Below are 27098 nucleotides of genomic sequence, written 5' to 3'. Positions count from 1 at the left end.
TGACCGACTGCTCACTCAAAGTGCTAAGTCCACATGGCAGTCCTGGCAGATATCTGCTTGCCCTCCTTGCGGATAGAGGCTGTACGTTGGCTTTCTTGCTTCAGTGCCTGAAGAAAATCGAGCACCGAGAGGCTGTTGGATTTCTCACTACAAATGGTAGCTAAATATACTTACTAAACATGATGCTGTAATCTTATCTAGATCATTACCACATCCGCACTTTTGCTAAGATAGAGAGGAAGACTGCTAAGGGTGAGTAATTTTACCCAGGTATTATTTGTATCTTTGGGTAGTCATGGAGCAGATTGACATCATACAGCAGCCACAGAGTCAGCGTATAGCGGAGGGGAGTCCTGTGGTTCTGAGCTGCAAAGCAGTCGGTCCTGTAGAGCTGCAATACCAGTGGTTCAAGGGGAAAGATGAGGTATGGGGTGTACTCAATTTTTTTACTTGAACCTTCTAATTTTAAAGGAACACTTCACATTTTTTGAAAATATGCTAGTTTTACAATTGCGCTAGAGGTAAACATTGCTTCCTTATCGCAACTGTAGAAGGTGCAATGATTACACAGCAGTTGTAAATAGGCTAACTTCTGTGTATTTTAGTTCAAATACAGTTCAGCATCTGCACCAAAGCAAATATGTCTCTCACAGATGTCTCCATGATTGCAAGGCAGGTGGTCACGTGAAATTGATGAAGTTAGCCAAATTTAGCAGAATATCATTGCACCTGCCTCAGCCATGGTGGCACAGCAAAGTTGCTTTGTTACTGAGCCGGAATGAGAGTATAATTTGTAGCCATATCGGCCTAGAATATACCACTTTTTGTAGGTCTCAGTACATCATGTAACTACAGATTAGTCAACATTTAAAAAAGAAAATTATCAAAAATCTTTGGTCATTTTTGAGTGAGATTCTAATATTCTAATTTAATTCAGTCATCTATGCTAAGCTAAGCTAAGCTAAGCTAAATGTGCAGACCCAGAGATCAGTTGAATGGATTCAAAACTTGTAAACTTTTGAAATTGAATTTATAAAATGAGCCTTTAAGTGTTCCTTTAAGTGTTGTCCTAATTTTACTGTTCTTGGTAGATGCCAGAAGGTAACAGCCCAGATTTGGTGTTTAATCATGCAAGTCCAGCACAACAGGGGCACTACATTTGCCGCGTAAGTTCTGGAGACAAGTACATCTTCTCCAACTGGGCTCATGTACGTCTACTAAGGTCTGGAGGAGCAAGTGCAGGCATGTAAAGATTTCCCCTTTTCAAGTCTGAATTTAAGAACAATTTTATCATCGCTGATAAACTGCATCATTTGCAGATTCCAGTAGCAGCTACTTCCCTTCAACAGCTAGTGGGTTGACTATAACACAACAACCCAGGCCTCAAGCGTTAATGGAGGGAGACACGCTCTGTCTTGAATGTGCTGCCCAGGCTAATCCTCCTCCACAGTTCCAATGGTATTTTAACAAAGAATTAATGCCAAAGTGCATAAGAAACTTCCTAAAGGTACTTGCTTAGGTTTAATTTTCAATTAAATAATTAGTAGTTGATAACTGTACAATCTTAACACCTGTATGTCTGTTTGGGCTTGCCTACAGATTCCATGCATAACCACAGCTGACAGAGGTACATATGCTTGTAGAGTTTACAACCTGTATCATGAAATGTGGAGTGATCAGGTCCAAGTAAACATTGGTATGGCTCTTTGAGACTAAATTAATCTGTTAAATATAATGAAAGATATAATCCAACCATTTCTCTGAATAGCATGGCCTGTTTTACTCAGGTCCTGGTTCCTGTTCTGAAAGCTCATGGGACAAAACTGCAGTAGGTAAGCATGATCTGTTTAATTGTATGATTTTAACACACTAATTGATGGTTTGATGTCACTCACATGCAGCTTATGTTTTATAGCTAATCTTGAGGCGAATCTAAAGCAAATGGGTGATTGTTGCGGTAAGAGATGTTTAACAGCAAACTACTTTTTTTCTAAATAGGCTCATTTTGATAAAGTCACCTAGAGTTAAACTGCTTTACCATTTTCTAAAATCTATTCAGCCTCTCAGGGTCTGGTGGGAGCACTTTTAGCTTAGCATTTGAGAATTAGCTTTTGATAATTTCCCTACTTAAAGCTCGACTCTTCTGTAGTTACATCCGAATAAGACTGTTACGATCCTTGATGAAAATAGGTCTAGGGAATTAAAAGGAGTAACATAAAGATGACCAAAGTATAAACTGGAGATTAAAATGGCAAGAGAAGACACAACTACAAATTAGCACCGCAAAAGATTTATTGCTCCCACTGTATTTACAATATTTATAAACAATAAGATGAAGTTGAAAATAACCAAGATAAACCCGGGAGAGGAAACTGAAGTTGCGCTAGCAAATCAAAGAAATAAATATAACAAAAATATTCCCATAAACTCCTCCCCAAACCACTAAATAAGAAAACTATGAAAAGAAAAGTCTTCAGTGCCAAAACGCCCTGAACTTACACTAATCTGAAAAATAGAAATACAAAATTAGCGCACTTCGCTAACTAGTGTGTCTATACATCAATAATCCTTCGTGCAAAGTATGTATGTCACGTGACTTACTATGTTGTTCCAGATCTCCCTTGTCAAAAGTCACAGAAGGATTTTGAATGGAGCATTAGCGGGCTATAGCAGCATATCTGTGCGGTTCATAACAAAGATCAATTGATAAGACTTTATTAATCAGGGGTCGCCACTTCGCACAGTGGAATGAACTGCAAACTCATTCAGCACGTTTTACACAGTGGACACTCTTCCAGCTGCAACCCATCACTGGGAAACACCCATACACTCTCGTTCACACACATACACTACGGACAATTTAGTTAATCCAATTCACCTATAGCACATGTCTTTGGACTTGTGGGGGAAACCGGAGCACCTGGTGGAAACCCATGCGAACATGGGGAGAATATGCAAACTCCACAAAGAAATGCCAACTGACCCAGCCGAGGCTCGAACCAGCGGCCTTCTTGCTGTGAGCTGACAGCACTACCCACTGCTCCACCCCCACCGGAATATTAAAAGTTTATATAAGGTCAATATGACTATGAACAGTACTCTGATTCTAGTGTAATAATCAAGGAACATGCCATACCATGGTTGTAGCAGGCGCATAGGTATTATGTATTGCTTGAAAATTGTATCCAACTAGGTAACATCGCTGCATAATATCATTTATGTGATATCATCAAAATCCCTAACTCTTGGCGACTTGTAAAATGAGCCTTTTCCAAAAAAAGTGGAGTGTCTCTTTAAGTTACAGTAGGTGGTAGCTCTAAGCATTTTTGAATTCAGTCTGCCATGTCAGTTATGTCACTTCTCGAATTTATAGCCACTGATAAGGTAGCACTACTTATTGGGAACATGAACTACCTGCATCATCGCCAGCTGAGAGCTCCCATGGCGGACGTTCACGAGCTGACAAACCTTCTACGCCAGCTAGATTTTAAAGTGGTTTCTCTGCTGGATCTCAACTGGCAGGAGATGCATAGCGCTGTTACTGAGTTCCTGCTGCTGTTGGATCGAGGAGTTTATGGTTAGTTAATTGCTGCATTAGTTATTATACACATATTTTACAAAGTTCTTCACATGCGGATTGTTTGTTAAATAACGGAATATAGTTCACCCAACAGTGATTTTTTTTTTGCCATAATTAACTCACCCTCCACTTGTTCCAAACCTTTATGAGTTTATTTCTTCTGTTGAACACAAAGAAGATTGTGAAAGAAGAATGTTGGAAACTAGTAGGCAAAGCAAGTTTAGCCACTAGCCGCAAGAAGGCAAGTAGCCAGTGACTTGCATAATATATAGATTTTTTCTATGGATGTGAACGACAAACGATTTCTGAACAACATTGTTCAAAATATCTTGCTTTGTGTTTAGAAGACAAAGTACCTCATAAGGATTTGGAACAATATCAGTCTTGGTTAAAATAAAATAATTTTCTATCTTTTGGGTGAACCATCCGTTCAACAAGTTTAGATAATCTAAACCCTTTTTCCTTGTGTATCATTTCAAGGCCTGTTGTATTTTGCTGGTCATGGTTATGAGAACTATGGGAATAGTTTCATGGTGCCCATTGATGCTCCAGCCTCCTACACCTTTAAACACTGTCTGTGGGTGCAGGAAGTGTTACAGAGGATGCAAGAACGGCAGACAGGACTTAACGTCTTTCTGCTGGACATGTGTCGAAAACGGTGGGGTTTGATTCATACCCCATTAATTTTTAATTATTTTACATACAATTTGACCTTAACCTGACTGCAGTTGTGTTCTTCATACAGAAACCCAAACGATGAGGGCATCCCACAACCTGATCCCTTAAGAGTGACGGCAAACATAGTTTTTGGCTATGCTACGTGAGTCTGATGCAGTCAAAAGTAATTTTACTAGTAGCTGTAGAAATTGTGATTAAAATCTTCACGTTTTGGATTCAGGTGTGTTGATGCTGAAGCATTTGAAGTAAATAAAGATGATCTCTCTAATGGAATCTTCATGAGCTTCCTCAAGAAAAGACTAATGGAGCCAGAGAAGGTCACGGTCATACTTGATAAAGTAGCAGAAGGTTTGGTGTTAAAGATATTCTCTGGTTTTACCCAAGTCATGTGCATTTAACATTTGTATCACATTTTAGGGACTTTTGCACCAGGGGAACTTTTTCTGTTAATAGAACTACTGTGGAAAAACACTTTTTGTTGTTTCTCCACCACAAGTACCGGATTTAGTTTTAGGAATGGTATTTGAGATAGTAAATGAATCCAATTTTATAGCAGAGTCTAAACTAGCATACCATGCATAACACTAGGCATGGGACGATAACCATTTTCAAGGTATGCCTCGGTTTACAAAAGTCAAGGTTTAAAAACACCTAAATGTTTTGTTATACTGTTCCTACGATATATGTAAGATTGGGGGTTTTACATTTTTTTGTTTGTTTTTTTAAGACAACAATATCTCCAGCAGAAAAGATCTCCAAAGATGCCGTTTAAAATTGAAAAGAAATCAGCGTTTTTAAAACTAATGAAGACAGCAGAAGTCAATAATTGATTTAAATTATTTAGCCTGACATGTTTACTGCTCCAAAATATTTTAAATGTTTCTTAAAATACATTATATTGGTTGTCCGAAATCGCCTACTACTCAGTAGGTACTGCATTTGAATTTACTACTTGACAGATAGAAATGTATGTTCTATACAGTATAAATGTTTTGAAGCTTTGAAGTCTTAAATCCACCATTTTATCATGATCACATGACACCCTCTTTACTGCCGTTTATGAATTCTCTTGCATTGCATCATGGGATAGTGTAGCATCTATCGGATGCGCACTTCAGAATCTCGGCAGAAGTATTAGGTAGTTCAGGTAATTCTCGCATACTGTTTTTCAAATACTATGAATTCGGACATGCTACTCAGCTCACATACTGTTTTTAGTGTACTATATAGTATTGAAGTATGTAATTTCGGACGCAGCCATTATGTTAAAAGCGGAAAAAAGTTTTATTTTTTATTCAGACATACAAAAAGAATTTATTTTAGAGCAGTATTCACCATAACGTGAAACCGTGAATATTTTTATCCAAGGTTATCATACCGTCAAAATCTTATACCGGCTCATTGCCTACATAACACTGGGAGAGTGTTGTAAAAGGATATTTCACCCAAAACTGAAAATTCTATCATCATTTACTCACCCTTCACTTTTTGAGTTTCTTTATTTTGTTGTACTTAAAAGAAGTTATTTTGAAAAATGCTGAAGACCTGTAACCATTAAGTTTCATAGTATTTTTTTCCTACTATGGAAGTCAGTGTGTACAGGTTTATAACACTTTTATGTTCAACAGAAAAAAAAAAAAGATTCACTTAAAGGTTTGTAACCACTTTGTAACCAAGCTCTTTTCTAGGTATACTAGAAACTTCCAGGCAGGTGTGTTGAAGGAAGTTTGAGCTAAACTATGCAGGACAATGGCCCTCCAGGACAGAGTTTGGGCACCCCTGCTTTAAAGTGTTATAAGACATACACATTTCAGAAAGCTAATAGTGGCATTTGTATTCTTTTTTAGCCTTAGTGTTATGTGGCACTACAAGTTGTCATAGGTGATTTAGTCCTCTTTTTTGCTATTTCAGTCACAAAAATTATGTTTAGGTTCCATCTGCATTATTACAACTAAAACACACTAAAAATAAACCTTCAACAACACCATTCTCCAGATCTCAACCCTAGTGTTCATTTCCAACCAGGAAAATGGTCTGGTGCAGTTATTTGTGGGTTCTTGGTGACAATTTCCTATGACTAAGTTCCTCTAACCAAATGGTGCAAAAGCCTCTTGTGTCTTGTGCTTCTCTCAAAAAATAAAAACTGTACAGTCTTACAAAGCATTTGTCCATTGCAGACATGGGAAGGTGTGAAATCACTCGAGGTCGGCAGGCTCTGGAGCTCCGCAGTAATCTATCAGAGCGCCGTGCTCTGACGGACAAAATTCAGGCTCCAGCATGCCAAATCGCAGCATCAACACGGAATTTACAGTGGGCCATTGCACATGGTATGACCTGTTTATAATAAAAAAAAATAGTTTATGTACTTCAGTAAACTTTAACGGCTTTAATTAAAATAAACTAAAAATTTGATTTTGTGTAAATCCTACCAGTCCTCCCAGAGAGCCGCTGTCTTCGCTTTAATTGTGGTGTCACGGTGCAGCTTGGTTTTGCTGCAGAGTTTTCCAATATCATGATAATCTACACTCAGATATTGGAGACTCCTACTGACATTGTGACCTGCTCTGCCCAGCTTTCTGATTTTACAGAGGTGAACTGTTTTTCTTGTAGATCTGCAAAAAAATTGTATTGATTTAATCCATGACAAAATATAACATAAAGATGTCAATAATTGGTTTTAAATTAAATGTGTTCCCTTGCAATGTCAAACACATGCAGAAAATACGTTATTTTGGATTCAGTTTTGACTATTTTTAAGGGCCCTGAAGTTGACCTGAAGCGCAGCAATCAGGAGAGTCTCCTCGAGGCTGACAGCTTCCTGCTGACCATAGATGATCTACTGCCTCTGAAACAACCTCAGCTCTTTACTCGTATTAGTGCCCTGCAGAGACTCAAGGTATAGTGACTCTTGTTTGTATCTGCACAGTATATATATAACTATCATGCACTTAAGTAGAATGTGTGCTATTTATCATATCTTACTTCATTTTCCCTTGCAGAAAGAACTTTCCTTTACTGTGTGTCTACACTACAAGTACGGTAATCTGGATGAAGAGCTCCTGGAAGAGAAAAAAATCACTGTAGGAAAGCCTCTAGTGTCAAAACTCAATCTCCACGAGCCACGGCTCTTTCACAGTTCAACCTCTGATCAACAAATGTCCAGTTTATTGGACTCTTCATCCTTCAGCGAAAGCTTCAGAGCTAACCTGCCTGACTTAAAACATTCCTCCATTGGATCGGCATCTACATCCTTGCCCAACTATCGGGTACCAATGGAATCGTTTGCATGCTCTGGTTTGAAGAATGAACCAGAGGAAACATTAAGTCCAGAGTTTCTTGAGTCTGAAGAACCGCCCGCCATTAAGAGTTTACCCAGTGCTGCTTCTGAGGAACTGCCATTTAAATTTAGCAACTTTCAAAATTCTATTTAGCAGTAAAGTGTTAACTGAGATCTATTACAAACTGTGAATGCATTGCAGTATCATTTCTTTGTATTCCCCGCACCTTCCATGTTACACAGACATGATGAGAATGTAAAGTGTATGTGCTGTTAATATTTGCAGTATGGTATTATTGAAAAGACTACCAACCAGTGCATTAAATTATATAATAATATATTTGTTAAGTACACAATTGTTTTTTTCTCATGTTGTAATGGCTAATGTATCAGTCACTAAATAAACTTACACAACATTTCTAGGAATAAAATAAATTACCAGAACAAGATGCAATGTTTAAGAATGAGTATAAGAAGAGTATTTAAAAGAAACTATAAAATAAACAAGCAGATGATTTACAAATCCTGACTAATTATCTTTAGTGCGTTTTATTTTACTATCCAAAAAATATCACTTTTTTTTTTTATGAATTTAAAGATTAAATAACTTGTAATGCCCTCTTTTAAACAAAGATATCAGGAATAACCTTTTTTTGGCACTTCAAATAACCTTTTTTAGGTTACTTTAAGGTCCATTATCCGGAAGACTTTAAAGAACTTGGATGAAAAGGTTGCAAGGGTGTAAAAGGTTCTCAGTGGAAATACTTATCCCAGTAAGGAACTTTATTTTAAAGGCAAAATATTATATTGAGCTCTCACTAAGATTATTAAATAGTGTTTATGGCATGGGTGACCATAATTGATCAATCAATCTTGCACAAAAATCTCTAACTTCAACAATATGTTATTTGTAACAATTTTTGGCCAAAAATGGCAAAAGCTTTTTTGGTACCTCAAATAACATTTGGGTTCATTTTATGGTCTGTCATGCAGAACACTTAAGTAATGTAAAGAACTTGGATGAAAAGGTTGCAAGGATGTAAAAGGTTCAAGTGAAATTACGTATTCCAGTAAGGAACATTTATTTAAAAGGCAAAACTTTACATTTAGCTCTCACTAACACATGTTTATGGCACGGGGGACCGTATCCATCCATCAACCCTGCACAAAAAATCTATAACTTCAATGTTGTTTTTAACAATTCTTAGCCAAAAATGGCAAAAAACATTTTTTGGTTCCTCAAATAACATTTTAGGTAGCTACCTTTTATGGTCTGTCATGCAGAACACTTTAGTAATGTAAAAAACTTGGATGAAAAGGTGGCAAGGATGTAACATTACTTATTACTTATTCCAGTAATGAACCTAAAATATTATATTGAGCTCCCACTAACATATTATGGCACGGGTGACAGTAATCCATCCATTCATCAATCCTGCACATTAAGCTCAAACTTCAAATCACGAAATATGTTTTTTAAGAATTTTCGGCCCAAAACATCATCACTAACCAGGCGGAACATTTTACATCTCCCACAACATTAGACGTTCCCGCCCAAACGCGATCATGATGACGCTTGTGCGCATGCGCTAAACATCCAATGGCAGACGCATGCGCGTGACTGTTTGTCGACGCCATTTTGTTTCAAGTGAGAAACACTGTTCATCACGCTCTGTGCACAAAAAATCTGGCGAGTGTGTGCGGATAGAAAGAGATTTGTGATAGTTCTTTCACCGTTGCAGTCTCACTGGCTGAAAACATGTCAGACACTTCGACGGGAGATGTGGGGCCTGTAGAGCCTGGGGTTCGTAAAATATCCGAGCTGAGAGTCATCGATTTGAAGGCCGAGCTGAAGCGCCGAAACCTCGACATCAGCGGCAATAAAAGCCTGCTTTCAGAAAGACTTAAAAAGGTAAAAGAACCACTCAATAATATTGTAGCCTAATGATTCCGCAGCTTTATATACTTCATAGTGAATGAGAGTTGAGTTAACGTAGTAAGGTAAGTGATTACTGCAGTGGTGTTACATGTGCTGCCATTTCCCTATTTTACATGTCTCCTCTTTACTGTTAGAATACTTTGTATTGTTAACGTGTTGTGTATGTAAACGTACACTTTTTTTGCTTATCACAGTTGTTTACGTTAGTCGTTTTAGAAACCCCATTTAGCTTTGCAGAGTAGCATTATTTTCATTTCAAGATGTCTTACGTAATATACATTGAATGAAGTGTGGGGTTTCATTGCAGAACAATAAAGGGTTGTTATGCAGAAACAATAGATAAGTATCAGTAATGCTTGTGTTTGACTACATCACACTTTCGTTTGCAGGCAATTGAAGAAGAGGGGGGAAATCCAGATGAGATTGTTGTACATCTTGACATAACTCCTAAGAAAACACCACGCCGAACTCCAAAAGGTAAAAAAAAAAATCTGTACTGTTGTTTTATTAGGATCAGTAAACATTGGGATTTATCATGTTTAACAAATTCTAAACGCTAAGGATACATCAATACCTCTTTTAGCAGTACTTTTAAGTGTTTTGTATCTGCCAATATATTGTTTTTACATTTTAGTTAGTGGTTTTGTAACTGTTTGGTAGAAAACAGCTAAAAAAATGTTGAATTTATGTCTAATGTATAATATATTTACAGACATTCTTAGTCGCATATCTCCATTTTGTAATCTGTTTATTCTGTTGTCTGTGTTTCTTTTTTGTTTGGGTATGCTGTGTGGAATGTGAGCATTTTAGTACAAGTGCTTAAGCACAGTATTGTGGTCTTTGTTGAACAAGCTAAGCCTCTGTCTTTGCATACAGTGTTTCAACAAGAGCATGCACCTTAGATGCAAAAACCTCTAAAAGCCGTTTAATATTTTTACACAACTCCTGTGTGTCGGCTCAGTAATTTTACTTTTATAAAGACAAATAAGTTATTTACATTGCCTTTAAAGTTAAATGACTGAACTTAAACATAGGAGGCTGATAAAAATTGTCATTTCAGGAAAACATTTCAGATGGCAATTAGAGGTTTTTGCATCTGAACTCTTCATTTGGACTTAAAGTCCATTCTGCAGTGACCAAGTCTCTCATCAAAAGAAAAAAAAGATTTCTTCACAATTTAAAACAACATCTTTGGATATATTTTCTGCTGGAGATACTGTTGTCCTAAAAAAACAAACAAACAAAAACATGTATTGCAGAAAATTTTGGCGGTTTTAAAACCTTAACTTTTCCAGACCACGGCATACCATGGAAATGCTTCTCATCCCAAGCCTACTGAGGAGCATATTGTGATTTACAGAGAATGGGTCCAAAGTTCACTTTAGTCATGAATAGACATGGGCCAGTATAAGATTCTGATGGTATGATAACCTTGGATAAAACTATCATGGTATTGTGCTCACTGCTCTTAAATATATTCTTTTTAAGTATCTGGGTAAAAAACAAAAACTTTTTCCCCTTTTGAAAACAATATATTCTATTTTTTGAAAGATTTGTGATATTTTGGTGAAGTAAACGCGTTAGACTAAATAATTCAAATATATCATTGACTTCTGCTGTCTTAATTTGTTTCAAAAACACAGATCTCTTTGCTACTTAAAACAGATTTTTTTCTGCTGGAGATACTGTTGTCCTAAAAAAAACCTTAGGAACAGTATTACAGAAAATTTAGGCTTTTTTTTTTAAACCTTGACTTTTCCAAACTGCGTTATACCTTGAAAACGGTTATTGTCCCATGCCTAGTCATGAAAGTTAAGTTTAAGTTATTTTTCTCTCTGATGGGGAAGCGTTATATCCAATAGCAACATTAGTGCATTTTTACTAAGGGCAAAAAAACTAAATTAAGTTTGCTTGAAATAATTTTTATTTTCTTTCTACAGGAAAGAGACAAGATGACCATGATGGACCTGAAGACTCCACACTTGAGGAGGACTCTATTGATGGCCAGGTGTTTTGTTTTATTATTAATTTAATACTGGATTTACATAATTATTGTATAATATTATTTTAGTTATGTATGTTAGTAAGTTAGGGGTGTAATGGATCATGTTTGATCTGTGATTCATAAAGATCACAACCCATGGTTCGGAACATGTGGCTCATGGATTAATGCGTTTTACTTGTAGATAATCCTAAATTTGTAACGCTCGCAGAGAGATCGCCTCGTGTCTTTCAAATCACATGTATGAAAACATTTAAGCTTTCCTGTAAAATATAATGATGGTGGAAGAAGTTGTGGTAGGTTATTCGGGATTGGTGGGTTTCATTAAAGATGTTTTCATTTGAATTTTCAATTCTCATTTGAAAATGAGACTAAAAATAAATATGGGTTGTACAAATTATAATGTTAGATTTATACATTTAGTGTTGTTAGAAACAGTAGTAATAACAGTGAATTTTTTGCAGTACTGAATATTTAACAATAAATTATTCATTTTATTTTTTAATAAAATTACAGGTTGTACGTTCTATTTGAGAAAACCAAAAGTGTCTTGCAGCACTGTTTTTGTAATGAATGAAAAGCAAATTACATTTGTCGTCTCCCCTTTTGGGCTGATCTGAAAAATGGTCCGATCCGTGACTAAAAAAACCATAATGTGATCCAAACCGTGAGATTTGTGATCCTTTACACCACTAGTTTGCATAATTTTAATCAATACTAACTGCTTTTGTCATCTCCTTTAGGAGGACCCAGATGCGGTGCAAGAGAACCTTCATGAGATGGATATCATGGACATGAATGTTCTAGATGAAGCCGATATGGGTAATGGAGGTGACCCTGATGAAGATGAATATGATGAGGAGGTTTTAGACACGTATTCGAATGAAGAGAACACAGGCGGCTTGAAGGAGGATGCCACAAATAACTATGACTCGGAGGATGGTGTAGATCTTGTTATGAGCAAACCTGAAGTGGAGGAGGTGAAGTGTTACAATTAGCTAATAAAGATACTGCTTTTCTGTTCCTTTTGCTTTGCTTTTTGTCTTACATTTTACTTTACTTTCAGGCAATGGAGAAAGATGATGCAGACATGGATGAGAACCAGGAAAGAGCTTGTCAGGTATTGAAGGCAGTTAAAAGCTTTTAAAATGAAAATGGTTTGGTTTTGTCTCACTTCTGATTAATTTCTTCACGCAGGAGGATGTTGGTGAGCATGGAAACAAGGAAACAAAAAGTGAAGAAGGTACTGTATAGGGTTTGAAATGATCTTAAAGTCAAGGTGAAACAACGATCTATAGCCTAAATGTATCAGGTTACTCAGGAAAAAGAGACTGGAAATCCAGAGTTGGTTACTGGCTTTCTGCATTGCTGACAATAGATGTGTGGCCATTTAGATCACATTTGAATCATGTAACAGGCACCGCATGTCTCTTCAAAAAGCTCATATATGCAAAGAGCCAGTAATGTTTCAGTCAGCACATAGGTTGGTTAAAATAGTTGCAGTTGCAATTTAGTGTTTCCAGGTTGCTTGAAGGCATCGAAAAGAAGACTTGAAGAATTGGATCATGCAGAAGCAAAATCACTGTGTAGGACTCAAAGTTTGTTAATTGGAGATTTCACTAATGGACCATTTGCTTGTTTCAAAAGAAACACATTTCCTGTAACAACAGCACAAGCTGCTACTTCTAAATCATGGACACTTCAAGTACTGAAATCTGCGATGGACACTCTGATGTGGTGCAGATCTTGTGGCTTTCCCTAGTCATCAGAGCACCCTTCTCCTTTGGGGTGCAGGTGAAGTGAAAAAGAAATGGCCTGTTGTCTGGAAGCTTGTTGTTTGTTTTTTCCCTTTGGTTTTTCCAGTCTCTTTATAGGGTAGCTTGCCTTATCTTGTGTATGAGAAAGCAGAGGGCCACGTCCTAGTCCAGTTCCACGATAACCATTGCAATGTCTCAGAAGTGATTTAAACTCTGTGCCATTCTATTCCTGTTAAATCCGTAGAAAGTGAGAAAGTAGCCGGGTCTTGTATATCAGAGCCGCTTAAGGAAGACTCCACTGAAGAGCTGACTGAAGAAGAGAAATCTTCAGTCTGGGATTCACACCAAGAGGCAGACAATGGGCACGACCTTGCTAACGTCGATGAGGCTGCCAATTTGGATCCGGAGTCATCCACCTGCGAACTGGACATTGTTGCATCAAAGGAAAGTGAAGTTGAATTGACAAACAAAGACCAAGAAAACATTCAGGACAGTTTGGTGGATGCCGAGAGCACTTCTGCTCAGGCCGATAATGCTAGCGAAACAGGTTTGCGCGATATCGAAAGCGCAGTTGATTCGGAAATGGCATCTAAAGGAGAAGCGGTCGAGGAATGCAAGAGCACTGATCCTGCGGAGTCCTCAGAAGTGAAAGAGTCCTCTGTACAGGGTGATGATCAGAAAAAGAGGTTTGTTATTTTCTGTCTACTAGAACAATGGCTTTCTCTGTTTCATTGGCTCCTTTGTTAACAAGTATGGGTGCTCTTGGGAGGTGTAATCGACTGCGCATTTCGTCTACCATTTTTTTTTTTGCCATTTTGTTTTTCTACCTACAAACAATAATGTACCAGAATTTTGGTTTGCCATCTTAGTTGAAGGTATGTTTAATGTAATTGGCTTAATGTGATGTAGTATCAAATCTTTGTTCATTGCCAGAACTTGTATGTCCTCACTAGGTGGGTATCTGTTAATCAACACTGGTAATACGGTTCAAACTGCCCATTCAATTGCTCATAAACCTGCTTTCTTTTTCTATAGTGAAGAGGAGGATGCCTCAAGCAAGCCGGAGTCCAAAGATGACAAAGGTATGTGTGCAATAACTACTGACCTAAAAAGTAAGTCAGAGGAGTTTATACTTTTGTATGGTAATTTTGTCCTATCAGGTGGCGCCTCTAGTGGGAGGAACCTCTGGGTCAGTGGACTCTCGTCAACCACCAGAGCGACTGATTTGAAGAATCTTTTCAGCAAGTATGGCAAGGTAAGAGTAATGTTGAAATTGTGTAAACTTGGTCATTTTTAGGTTTGATGGTGTCCTCATACTTATGTTACCACTTGCAGGTTGTTGGTGCAAAAGTAGTAACAAATGCCCGAAGCCCAGGTGCTCGCTGCTATGGGTTTGTTACAATGTGCTCTATTGAGGAGGCCACAAAGTGCATTAGCCATCTGCACAGAACCGAACTCCATGGAAGGATGATTTCAGTTGAAAGGGTACATAATTTTTTTATATATATATATATATATATATATATTTTTTTTTTATAAAGGGCAGTTATTTTTAAACTGTCTGACTGCAAAAAGCACAAATGAATCTGAGAACTGAATCTGAAGGTTTTTTGATTTAAGATGAATTGATTGGTGTGTCTCTGTATATAGGCCAAGAATGAGCCTGCTGGAAAGAAGCCTGCTGACAAAAATGATGCCAAAAAGTCTGGCGATGATAGAAGACTCTCCTCAGACTCGAAGACTGAGAAGTAAGTGATAGATTTTGAAGACATCTCTCAATGCCAAGTTGCTGTAATGCTCTAATAATAATATGTTTATTATTGCAGATCTGAGAACAAGGATGAAAAGACTGAAGGTTCAGATGGAAAAGGTAATGAGATTGGCTAGTATTCACATTTGGCAGTACTTAAGTTATGTTAAGGCTCTAAAGTTTGGATGTTTTAATGAAGGTGGAGAGAGGACTGTTGTGATGGACAAATCTAAAGGAGAACCAGTCATCAGCGTGAAAACAAAAAGCAAAGAACGGGTATGTTTTGCTTTTTACTGTTTTGACACACTGACTGCCTTGCAAGTATTTTTAAAATGACTTAATTATGATTTAATTTAAATCCGAATATGATTTAATTTTATATTTCAGAGCTCTAAGAGTCGTGACCGTAAGTCCTCGAGTAAAGAAAGGAAAGACATTTTGTCATTTGATCAAATCAAAGAGCAAAGAGAGCGTGAGCGTCAAAGGCAAAGGGAACGAGAGATTAGAGAAGTGGAGAGGCGCAGACACTCTGGGTAACTAAAATCACCTTGTCTTGAGTTTGCTCTCCCAGCTGATCTCCCTCTGACTGCTCAATTCCTTGAAATAAATTTCAGTGAGCGAGACCGTGACCGAGACAGACGTTCTGAGCGTGAGCGCATCCGGCTCTTCCGGGAGAAGGAGGAGAGGCTGATGAGGAAGCGCAAGATGCTGGAGGTCGAGAAGCAGCGTCTGGATGCAGACCGCATGGAGCGGGAGTTCCTAGAGCGTGAGCGTCTCCGAGTAGAGTATGAGCGGCGGCGTGAACAGGAGCGCATTCATCGTGAGAGGGAGGAGCTGAGGCGGCAACAGGAGCAGCTACGCTTTGAACAGGACAGACGTCCAATCAAGAGGCCTTATGACATGGATGGAAGGTAATGGCCCATTTCCACTGAGTGGTACGGTTCAGTTTTTATAGCCGTTTCTGCTGTCAAAAGCAGAAGTCTTAGGTGCGAGCGGTTTTGCTTTCTTGCTTGCGCTCGGGCTTGTCTATATCTGAAATAACAAACTTCTTGAGCTCATGATGATAATGTGCGCTTGATTATTGATGTGCTTTTGAAACCCGATCCTGTCAGAAGCTGACAAACGCGAGAGTGAAGCGCGAAAAAAAAAAACAAGGGTAAAGGCAGAAAAAAGGAGCACATTATTTTTTCAGCAAGTGTGAAAAAAACTGCCTTAACTATTATTGTTAGCACCTTTTTGATTAAAAACTCAGAGTGATAGAATTGTTCTCTAACAGAGGATACATGTGCTGCTGAAGATTAACAGTTACAGACACAGATGAGAGCTTTACACTGACTGTAGGCTATATTTTGTGTTGCTGTGTTGTTTTTGAACCTAAATAAGCACTAAATGTATGTTGTGTGTAGTTTTTCTGTAGTTGGTAACATATCGGAGACTGTAAGGGTCTGTATGTGGTCATATAAGTTACATTTATCAATTAAATAAAGCATCTGTTTTGTGAGAAACGTTTCCCATATGATATGCAAGCGACACGTATAGCTTTATTGTAGACATTTTCTCGAGCGAAAATGACATCGACTGAATTTTTGTCATACACCACGCCTACCGAAAGGGTACACTTGGTAGTGGAAACGCAAGCCTGATAAAGGTGACCCGTTCCGACCCGTACTGTATCTTTCAGTGTAAACGAGCTATAAGAATACCTTGAAAGGGGGTGTGATGCAATTTTATTGTAGTAAACTATAAAAATCCACATACAGTTTGTTCCTCTTGGAAATTCTGGAGACAATAAACGTCTAGTGTTGTTTGATCCCTTTTTCTATTTACTTTTTTTGACTACACAGAAAAGACGACTGGCCAGTGAAGAGAATGAATATGGATGATCGCTATGGACGATCTGATTTTGGACGCCAAGACCGGTATCAAGATTTGACCACAGAGACCGCAATCGCTATCAGGATGACATGATGATGGATAGGTAATGCAAAGCTATTTCTATCCTAACCATCTAGAAATTTATTTATAGATTATTTATATTGCTGTTTTACTGTAATGATTTACATCTGTTTGTGAAAAGGAGAGACAATCGAGGTGGGATGCCTGGAGACAGAGACAACCAGGTAGGAAAAGTCCTTCAAAGATAATAGGTTGTTCTGGTTCTTTAGATATTGAACCGCATCTCAACGTTAATTTTTTATTTTTTTCATTCCACAGCACTTTTCAGATCGGGACAGACATGGCAGGGACAATCGTGACAACTGGGGTGGCGGCAGCTATGACAAGCGTGGAATAAATCCTGCAAGGCCGGGGCCAGGCGGGTATGACGTTTAGACTCATTTGGTCAACTGTTTCTTCGTTAATCAAATGTTTGAGATTATACTCAGTTTTTTTTTTCTTTCCTGTTTTAAGTCGTGGTGACAGAGATTGGGAGCCTGGACGTAAAATGGATGGGGACAGAAACTGGCAAGGTTTGTCCCATTAAATATCTTTAGATCATCACATCAAATGTCATTGTCCATTCTGACTTTCTCTGTTTCTTTTTAGGAGGAGAGCGAGGTGTCCCGGGACAGGGTCACATGGCTCGAGGAGGAATGGCGGGGTACTAAACTTAAGTCTATTTTTTATTTTTTTTGTAATTTAATGACTAGGGTTGGGTGATGTTGACCAATTAGGCGTCATACGATGTCTAATGGTGTCGTTGTCGTCATCGTCTGTGAATTAATTATTTCTGAATAATTCATTAATTCCTAACAAATGAATTAGTTGTAGCCTTCCATTTCAACTACCTGACCTGTATGGTCTCTGTTTTACCAATAACCAAATTATACATAAATAAAGATAAGTTACACACACATTACCAACTGTCAATCACTTTTCCCGCAGAGTGATCTGTGCCGTTATAGTGGCGTCGACAAACTTGGTTGGTTAAAAAAAAAAAGGTGCACAACCAATAGTATCTGATGTTTTCGCTAAAATGTCTAAGTACAAGTGTGAAAGCGAAAGATTGAAGCAGAGAACTGACGCTGTGACACATTACTGATAGATTCAAAAGACAGAAGAGTCGTTAGTTAGAGACTAGATTCATTAAATATCATGTTTAACAACTGTAGTGAGATACGGTGCATCCTTGATAAACTGTCCGACATGCACTGCTCTCTGGGTATTGTGCTCTGCACCCGCTGACTGCTGGAGCTCAGATGTGCGCATATGCTACAGCGCATGAGAGCATGTGTGTGATCGCGTGATGTGTGTTTTCAGCGGTATAGTGTGGAAAGGAGGGCTTTTTAAAAATGCTAGAAGAAACTCCAGTGCGGACGTGGATCGTTTTTGTTCTAAAATGCCATTTTAAGAAGACGTATTCGCGTTAACGCAGCCTAACTGTGTATTTTTTGCGAGCGGGTTGCTGCTGTCAACAGGCCATCAGCGATCGACCCAACCCTAGCAGTTACTTGATGATATGGGAAAGATTTTTGATTAGTTGTGAATGAAACTAATAATTGTGTGTTCCACAGCCGAGGTGGATACATGCAGGCAGGGGCATCCCAGTCGATTTCTGGGCCCATAAACCGACCCAATCAGATGATGCAGGGTAGTGGAATGCAAGGTGGTGGTGGTGGTGGTGCTGGCGGCGGTGGTGGAGGAGCCTTTGGTCGACGCTATTAACGTGAAACTCCATCATTTGTGTACCTGTTGTGTGGAAAGAATCTTTGCAGCTTGTACATTGCTAGTCGAGCTTTGTATTTTTTAAGTCCACTTTTCGTTTCAAGGTGTAAAGAACGGGAAATTGTTTAAATTATGTAAAGTGTGATTTTTATTTCGATATGCTTTTTGTTCCTGCATTCCACATTTAGATTTTAGTCTTACTGTTTGTACACTTGGTGAATGCTCAGGAATGTTTTGCTAAAACGCAAGCTGTCTTTGAAACCATAATTAATTTGGTGTTCAATTGTTCCTGATTATTCAATAAAATTGTTTTCTTTAAAAAAGGGTGCAGCCAAGTTTAATGCTTCACTCAAGTTTTCTTCCACTAGGTGGCGCCCATAGTCAAGTTTAGTCACCTTAATTTTGGTAGCGATTTCATGTAGTGCAGAAGATTGTCAAAGCAGCTTTAGGAGAGTCTATACTACATTGGAGGAATTGAATTCTGGTAGAGTTGTGACAATATAAGGGTGCTGTTATTGTTATTTCTATTAATGTATATGTGAGGCATGCTATACCAAGCGCAATAAATGGCATCGCTTTGATCATTTCAATGTGGTGGCCCATGAACATTCCTGCCTATCAAACCATTTCATAATTGTAGCAAGAGGCAATTCAATCATATCTCAATGTTAAAACAGCTATCATAACATTATTTATCAATATGTGGCTCTTTTTGGATTCTTGGAAGCTATAGAAATGAAATATGTGAAACAGGAAATGCGTTCAGACCATTGTTTTTGTTTACATCCCTTAAAATGGTCTATAGCAGGGATCACAAAACTTGTTCCTGGAGGCCCGGTGTCCTGCAGATTTTAGCTCCAACCCTAATCAAACACACCTGAACAAGCTAATCAAGGTCTTAATAGTTATACTTGAAACACCCAGGCAGGTGTGTTGAGGCAAGTTGGAGCTAAACCCTGCAGGACCCCGCACCTCGGTGAGATTGGTGACCCCTAGTCTATAGCATGTCCACTGGCCAATTGCTCAATCTTAATCATTCAGAGCTTCTTTTTTTTTTTGTCTGTTTGATCAACCATTACAAATAGATTCACTTTTTACATTTTAAATGTCAAGTGAAGATCAGAATGTCAGATCTTGTGCAAGCCTAATTGCTTGTGTATTAGATCACTAATACATCTACCAATAACTGAATGAAATTCCCATGGTGCACAAAACCCTCATGGTCATGAGTGGGAACGTTTCCTGAATGTTTATTTTAGTGTACATCCTCAACCCGTGTTGTAGTTCCTCATATTGCAGATGTTCCTCAGGATTTGAGGGGTGACGTTGTCCAAACTTCTGTTTTCAGTTAATCATTATCACAACAAACTGACCCTAGAGAGAAGATTGTGGATTGCTAGCTTAAAATTAGCCATGGAATGTTATTTAAACTTTGATGCAAACAACTGCACTGCTTTTTGTTGAGGTTCTTCACAGTAAAGTTCATCCAAAATTATAGACTAACAAAAAAAGATAGCAAAACTGGAGCACCTTTTGACTCCAGTGAGAATGAGGAACACTCCACTTTTTTTTTTTTGTATGTAAATAACCTCTTTTTTTATAAATACAGTTAAAAAAAAAACTTCATTTTACAAAGTTAAACATTTGAGGTTTACCATTTTTAAATACATTTAGCTGATCTCTGCGTTTGGTTGGAGCACTTTAGCTTGGCATAAATGCTTTAATTGGATTAGACAGTTAGCATCTCGCTCGAATGAGTTTTGATAAATTTCCTATTTGAAGCTTCACTCCTCTGTAGGTACATTGTGTATTAAGACTGATGGAAGATGTAAAGTTGCGGTTTTTAAGCCTGGTCTATGAAATCTGCCAGCAGGAGCGAAGAGTTTGCAGTGACTGAACATGGTCCCCAGCAATAGGTAACTAGTAGCGCTGTGTAATATCATGCCTCCTGCACCCATGGTATTGCAGCAAAATTACTTGATTTTTATGCTTGAATAGAAGCATAGTTCCTAGACATATTGACCTAGAAAATGTCAACTTTTCTGTCAGTCTTACAGCCTAGTCTATAGTCTATTTGTGATATGCTAATCTAAGATAAGAGTTCTCCTGCCAGAGCTGAATATCAGCTGAATGGATAAGAAATGGTAAAATTCAACTGTTTAACTCCAAGGCTGCTTTCCAGTCCACTTTTAGATACGCACTCGTGAACTTGCCTTCAGTTGTACCCTCAGGTACCATTCTGAAGTGCGTTCCACCTCATCAAGTGAACGAGGGAAGCTTGCATGGACACACTCTCGATCCCTTGATTTTGACCAAAGGAGCAAGTCTGCTTCATATGTTCACTCCAGCACCTAAATGTCCTAAGTGCTCAAGGGTTTAGGGCACAGTTCAAACTTAGTTCCTGGAGGGCCAACAGCTCTGCACAGTTTAGCTTTAACCCTAATTAAACACCCAATCAAAGTAGTTGAGTCCTCCAGACTTGTTTTAAACCTTCAGGTAAGAGTATTGAACCAAGTTTGGAACCAAACTGCAGAGCTGTGGCCCTCATAGAAGTTTGTCACCCCTGGTTTAGGGCATTCCATTTAAACCCATTCAGATGTTTCACTAATAGTGGACATTTGACTTATGTAATTAATGACATATCTGAGGAAACGAGATGGAGAGAAGTTAGCGAGTGAAGGGCATAATTTGGACTGGAATGCAGCCTAGGTGACTTGTAAGATGAGCCTATTTCCAAAAAAGGGGAGTGTTGCTTTAACAGATGACAATCTGAGAGGTGGGGGTCTGGGGGATGATGTTTCAGCTCAACAGTGTCCTAAAGTAACCTCAACCTAAAGAAACTTCTGGAGAGGCATCTTGAATGATGTCACTTACTTAGATCAGGTCGTGCACTGATAGCCAATCACATCCAGGCTAGGAGCCCTGGGGGTGGAGACTCAGAAAAAGATTTTGATTCCTAGAAAAGCCTGAAGGCCATAAAACTTTCATTATACATCACATTGTTGTAATGTGCCAGGAGATTCTTCACGAATTTATGCTCTCTATAATCCTGTCTGAACCATTGTCCATGAACTGCTGGTTGTCTTCAGTCCTAATGATATTATCCATTGTTTCAAGACTAAAGAAGCTGTTTGAACTGGCAAATGTTCTCCTTTGCAAATATGTCAACATCTGGACCAAGCTGTTTGGAGCAGAACTTGAGAAGAGCTGGAAATTCAATTACTACCCTGCGCATACCCATGAGAATTTCTATTCTCTCCTACAGGGAACTATACAATGGGTTTTCTGGATCTTTCCCAGAAGGAAATTCCTTTTTAAAGCCATGAAAGAACAATAAAATGGGAGACCCTTGTGCTCAGAACATGTCATTGTGTGTCCTATGTTTCCCCGAGCAAAGCTCATCTGAGATTCGCATTGTACTTTCGGAAGTGAATTGAAATTGTGGTCCTCCTTCAAAACACATCAACAAGTCTGTATATGTCTAAGACGTAAAGTTTAGGAATGTGAAACCAGACGCATTTCTTTCTGAATAGGTTTGAAGCACCAAGTAAGCTACGAAGACATGTTAGCCACACTTTTGAGTGCTGCCAGGATTTGTCTGCTGACTTATATTTTATCTAGAGGTCATTTTACAGGTAAGATACCTCTTGTCTTGTAGGTGGTGGGATTATCTAAGGTCAATGAAAGTATATCTTGATTTTAGATTTTTAAAAATCCTCTTTTATTGGAGTTGTTCACCCTTGATAGCTTGTCTAAACTTGTCCACATCAAAATAAGACGTTCTTTCCTACTCAGACGTGAGAAACTCTTAATCACAAGTGTTTAAATGGTAATAAGGGGTCTTACTAAGGTAAACAACACAGATTTTGGCACTTTGGTCTGTAACTTGATCTACTCCATTTGTGCTACAGTTTGTGGAGGAAAGATATGCTATTACATTTATAAGGAAATTATTTTCATTTGACAGGTAAAAGTGACAAAAAACAGTAAACTCACAGCCTGAGTCACATCTAGAAACCAGATTATTCTAGATTTTGTAATAGGCTCATAGCTGGGCCATCAAATTCACTTTGTTGACCATGCCTGCACATTAAAATGTTGATGCCCAAGCTGTTAAGCTGCAGGTGAGCAAGTCCCCAAAAGTGACCCAAACCCATTTTGTAAATCACCGTCTTTGTTTGATTAGTTTAAAAAAACGTTTACAGAAAACACCCTGCTATACTTGTCCCACATCCAGGTTCTTCTGATTGGATCATGGTTTTGACATTAAGGAGCTGCAACCAAGTGTGTTGTCCATCTGAAAAGTGAAGTAGCACTTATTAAATAAATCGGGTTTTTTCTTAAAGATCGTTTTCATCGTTTTAGGAAGTTCATGTCAAAATGATGCCTGTTCATCTAATCATTTTACATATAAGTTTGCTTTTAGTTAGTAATAGTGTTATAAAAAGGAATACTGACATTGAGTCCCTGCTGAAAAACAAAACAAAACAAAAAACTGATGTTGACCAGCCTGATTTTAGAGGAGTTTTGGCCATTTCCAGGCTGGTTTCCAGCCATTTTCAGCCTGGTCTTAGTTGGTCAGGCTGGGAGATGACCAGCCAAAACCAGCTATGTCCAGTTTGAACTAGGCTGATTAAGCTGGTTTCAGCTGGTCATTTTCCAGCCTGACCAGCTGAAACAAGGCTGGAAATGGCCTAAACTCCTCTAAAACCAGCCAACCAGATTAGGCTGATTTTAGCAGGTTTTTTTCCAGGTTTGTTTTGAGAGGTCAGAGAGGTCATTTATTTTTTAGAGGTCAGATATATATTTTTAAAATATCAAATAAATAAACAGAATAAAATATAAGGCACTGTTTATGTTAGATCAATGTAATTTTATACTGTGTATATATAAGAAAGAATAGATAAAAGATTGTTTAGTTTAGTTTAAAACTTTTTTAGAGTTACTCCCAATATCTTGGAGCACATATTAACGATGCCTTGAAGATGATTCTTGTTTTTGATAGACATTGAAGAAAACCAGCAAATAAAGGAAAAAGACAAAATACTTTCAATGAATGAATTGTAAAAAGGTCTTAAGAATAACTTTCTCTACATTACAAGAGTTGTGTCTCCGCAATAAAAACAATCTTTGACGAGCCTTATTAACAATTGTATGTGTTTTGATCAAATTTCAACCTATTGTCAAAAATTGTTTCTAGGTACCTATATTCGTTCACAACCTCGACCTGTGTGTCATTGATTAGCACCCTTTAGAGAGCAAGTATTTTTTTGTTTGTTTGTTTTTTTACCAAAGTTAATGAGCATTTCTTTGGTTTTTGACACATTCAGGTCTAGTCTCATTTTATTACACCATGAGATAAAATCATGCAGGACTGGACCATATTCCTGGTCTGAGTGAGAAAGCAAAGATAAAAGCACCGTATCATCTGCCTATATTTTCCTGTGTACTCTAACAATCATTTGTATATAGTATAAAAAGAACAGGAGAAATTACGCTGCCTTGTGGAGAGCCTGTAGAAATAATTATGATGTCTGATAGTGCCCCATTTACCCTAACTCGTTGTTTCCTACATGTTAAGAAATTCATAATCCATAACTATACTATGGTTAAAATTAAACTGTGTGATAGGTTTCTCCCCTAAAATAATAGGTTGCAAACAATTAAAAGCAGTGCCGCACGACAGAATTTCGCACACACAAAGCCCAGTGTGACCGTAGCTTTACACCAGCTTTCTTTAATATAAATACACACCTCCACCGTGATGTTTTCCATTAGATTGAATTTAAATAACAAGATTAACAGTTATAAGGACTTTTTTTTTCAAAAAAAAAAAAAAAAAAAAAAAAATTGTGTGATAAAATGTAAATTGTAAAAGTCATTTCTACAATATTGCTTGTGATTAAGTAATTGTTATTTAATTTTTGAGAAACTTTTAATTTGACATGGAGTCAAAACGTGTGAGACGATTAAGAAAGTGGTGACTTTCTATGTCGTGCTATTTTTAACTGTATTTAACCCAGTATATTTTGTTCAAAACATTTCAGAGGCTTCACACGCCATTAGTGAGTACATAAAACATTACGAAGGACTTTCCTACGACCGAGAGCTCGTAAAACAACATCAACATCGCATCAGACGCGACGCAAATCCAAACAACCGAGAGCTTCATCTGGACTTCAGCGCCTTTCAGAGGTAATTTGCAGGCGTCCAGGCATCTGCGCTATTTCAACATACAAATGAATGTGCACTAGTGAACTTTTATTAAGCCCAGGATTCTTGCAGGGAATTCCACCTGCGTCTCACGCCAGATGTAAATAATGGCTTCACAGAAGATTTCAAAGTCCTGTCAGAAAATGAATCTCAGATGGTGGATCTCTCGCACATATATTCTGGAGTACTAGAAGGTAGTAAAGACATTAATTGTTTTCCCTGCTACAAAACGATAGAAAAAAACATAAAAAAATAAAATAAAAATCACATGGTTGGCTGGTTTTAGAGGGGTTTTGACATTTTCAGGCTGGTTTCAGCCATTTCGAGCCTGGTCTTTGCTGGTCAGGCTGGAAATGACCAAGTAAAACCACCTTGACCAGCCTAGCAAGGCTGGGAGAACAGCCAAAAACTATGTCCAGTTTAAACCAGGCTGGTTAAGGTGGTTTAAGCTGATCATTGATTTCCCTGCATGACCAACTAAGACCAGGCTGCAAATAGCCAAACCCCCTCTAAAACCAGGCTGGTTTAAGCTGTTTTTTTAATTAATTAATTAATTTATTTATTTATTTATTTATTTTTTAAGTAGGATTTCACTACAAATACAATTTAAAACATAACAAACCCTTACATTTGAAATTCAGTCAATTCTTTTGGTTACTATTGCATTTTGGGACATATTCAAATAGGTTTTATTGGTTTTCCCATACCACAAATAGAAGGCAGAATTGACCAGTAGACCTAAGCCACCATTACAGTTTCATTAAAACAAATATAATTTCCATCATAAAATTTAGATTAAAGGGATAGTTCACTCAACAATTTTAATTGTTTCATGTATTACTTAATGTATTGCTTAATTACATAAAATTTTTTGTCATGTGGTCCGTGTGAAAGCAAAATTCATATTGGTTTTTTGCTAGCACACATTGTTATTTATTCATTCATTTTCTCTTCATCTTATTCCCTTTATTAATCTGGGGTCGCCACAGTGGAATGAACCGCCAACTTATCCAGCACATGTTTTACGCAGCGGATGCCCTTCCAGCCGCAACCCATCTCTAGGAAACCCACATTGTTATTTTGGTGAAAAATTAATACATTGTACAAATCAATCCACTTGTAAATAAAATGTTTGTTTTCTAATCTTCAGTCAAAACCATTTGGATCTGCATTTGGAGTTGCAATTCTTCAATGATGATGTCAGTTTGACTGCTTCAGCCAAAATCATAGACCGTAAAAGATATGGATTAAGTATCCGTGACTTCACCCATAGGTTTCCGAAGAACGCAAAAGAAGCTACAAGTTGACGTGGCCAACTGTTGCCATTTTGTTCGCGCAGTTTTAGTTACTTAGGTATTTGCTTCACGAGGGAGAGCGGGAGGTTGTGGCTTGGCCACAATATTCTTAGCCATGCCCCTCTTACCGTTAGTTTTCAATGTGGGAAGGATGCGTAAAAAAAAAAGAGAGCCCCGCGCCCTACTCAGTATTCTTCTTCAGTTGGAAGTGCATCAACATACTGAAATAAAATCAGCAACTTCCGGTTCAGGCAAACTTTGAACCTTTGTGAATTTCTTTCTTCTGTTAAACGCAAAAGAAGACATTTTGAGACCCATCGACTTCCATAGTACTAAAAAAATTACTATGAAACAATAAAAAATTTTGGGTGAACTATTGCTTTTAAACCATTACAAATTCTATGATGGTTTCTATAGTTTTGGTCAGTCTTTTAATATGTTATCTAAAATGAAAATGTTTTGTGTCTCTCTCAAAGATGACAGTAAATCGTCATGTCAAGGTTCGGTTCTTGAAGGCCAGTTTGAGGGCTCCATCACAACATCCAATGGGACGTTTTATGTCGAGCCTATTGAACGATACGAAACCACTCATTCTGACCACCATTCCATCATTTATCATGAGGATGATGTGGGTAAGTGACATGAAATACATTTCTTTGTCAAAACAATTGATAGGAGTAAATCATAGTTTTCTTGTGTGTTCGCTGCAAAAACATTAGAAATCTTTTACTACGTATGTGTGCAGATTTGTGTGTGAAATCTGCATACAATTTTATTTGAAACCACACGCACACACACATATATTATTGACAATTTGTATGAATATCATATTATGCTTTGTATATCATATTTTGCATATCATATTTTGCTGTTTGTATGAGAAAAATCAGTATGCACTGTAAAAAAATAACCTGGGTTCCACACAAATCCTTCATGTTGTCCCA

General features: G+C 37.8%; 3 protein-coding genes across 4 annotated transcripts in view; all 3 read left to right on the top strand.

Annotated features, from left to right (window-relative positions):
- Positions 1–7873, top strand: part of malt2 (MALT paracaspase 2) — a 10672-nt gene extending 2799 nt beyond the window's left edge. The window contains exons 3-17 of the mRNA XM_056447925.1: positions 1–156; positions 294–424; positions 1092–1242; positions 1320–1507; positions 1600–1696; positions 1788–1832; positions 1916–1957; positions 3374–3577; positions 4061–4238; positions 4326–4400; positions 4479–4606; positions 6436–6585; positions 6691–6848; positions 7017–7154; positions 7258–7873. The exon at positions 1–156 is cut by the window's left edge and continues 11 nt beyond it. Coding sequence (XP_056303900.1) covers positions 1–156; positions 294–424; positions 1092–1242; positions 1320–1507; positions 1600–1696; positions 1788–1832; positions 1916–1957; positions 3374–3577; positions 4061–4238; positions 4326–4400; positions 4479–4606; positions 6436–6585; positions 6691–6848; positions 7017–7154; positions 7258–7689 — 2273 coding nt within the window. The 3' untranslated portion in view covers positions 7690–7873. The remainder of the gene's footprint in view (positions 157–293; positions 425–1091; positions 1243–1319; positions 1508–1599; positions 1697–1787; positions 1833–1915; positions 1958–3373; positions 3578–4060; positions 4239–4325; positions 4401–4478; positions 4607–6435; positions 6586–6690; positions 6849–7016; positions 7155–7257) is intronic.
- Positions 7874–9160: 1287 nt separating this feature from the next.
- safb (scaffold attachment factor B) lies at positions 9161–18969 on the top strand. The gene is given in 22 exon segments (XM_056447573.1): positions 9161–9447; positions 9864–9951; positions 11415–11482; positions 12220–12456; positions 12543–12596; positions 12674–12719; positions 13478–13919; positions 14269–14315; positions 14394–14488; positions 14569–14718; positions 14884–14981; positions 15060–15103; positions 15183–15259; positions 15371–15516; positions 15598–15894; positions 16828–16907; positions 16910–16961; positions 17061–17103; positions 17198–17301; positions 17393–17451; positions 17528–17582; positions 18496–18969. Coding segments are annotated over 22 exon segments (2586 nt in total). The 5' UTR covers positions 9161–9294; the 3' UTR covers positions 18647–18969.
- A 2859-nt stretch (positions 18970–21828) lies between these two features.
- Positions 21829–27098, top strand: part of si:ch1073-396h14.1 (disintegrin and metalloproteinase domain-containing protein 10) — a 42600-nt gene continuing 37330 nt past the window's right edge. Inside the window, exons 1-4 of one of the 2 annotated variants that reach the window (XM_056447335.1) lie at positions 21829–22281; positions 24694–24841; positions 24932–25053; positions 26631–26786. In XM_056447335.1, coding sequence (XP_056303310.1) covers positions 22209–22281; positions 24694–24841; positions 24932–25053; positions 26631–26786 — 499 coding nt within the window. In that variant the 5' untranslated portion in view covers positions 21829–22208. The remainder of the gene's footprint in view (positions 22282–24693; positions 24842–24931; positions 25054–26630; positions 26787–27098) is intronic. The other variant, XM_056447334.1, reaches the window with a different exon arrangement.

This window comes from Danio aesculapii, chromosome 22, assembly GCF_903798145.1.
Source record: "Danio aesculapii chromosome 22, fDanAes4.1, whole genome shotgun sequence".
NCBI lineage: Eukaryota > Metazoa > Chordata > Actinopteri > Cypriniformes > Danionidae > Danio > Danio aesculapii.
Note: the sequence above shows the minus strand (reverse complement) of the source record. Positions and strands in the feature narration are given on the sequence as shown.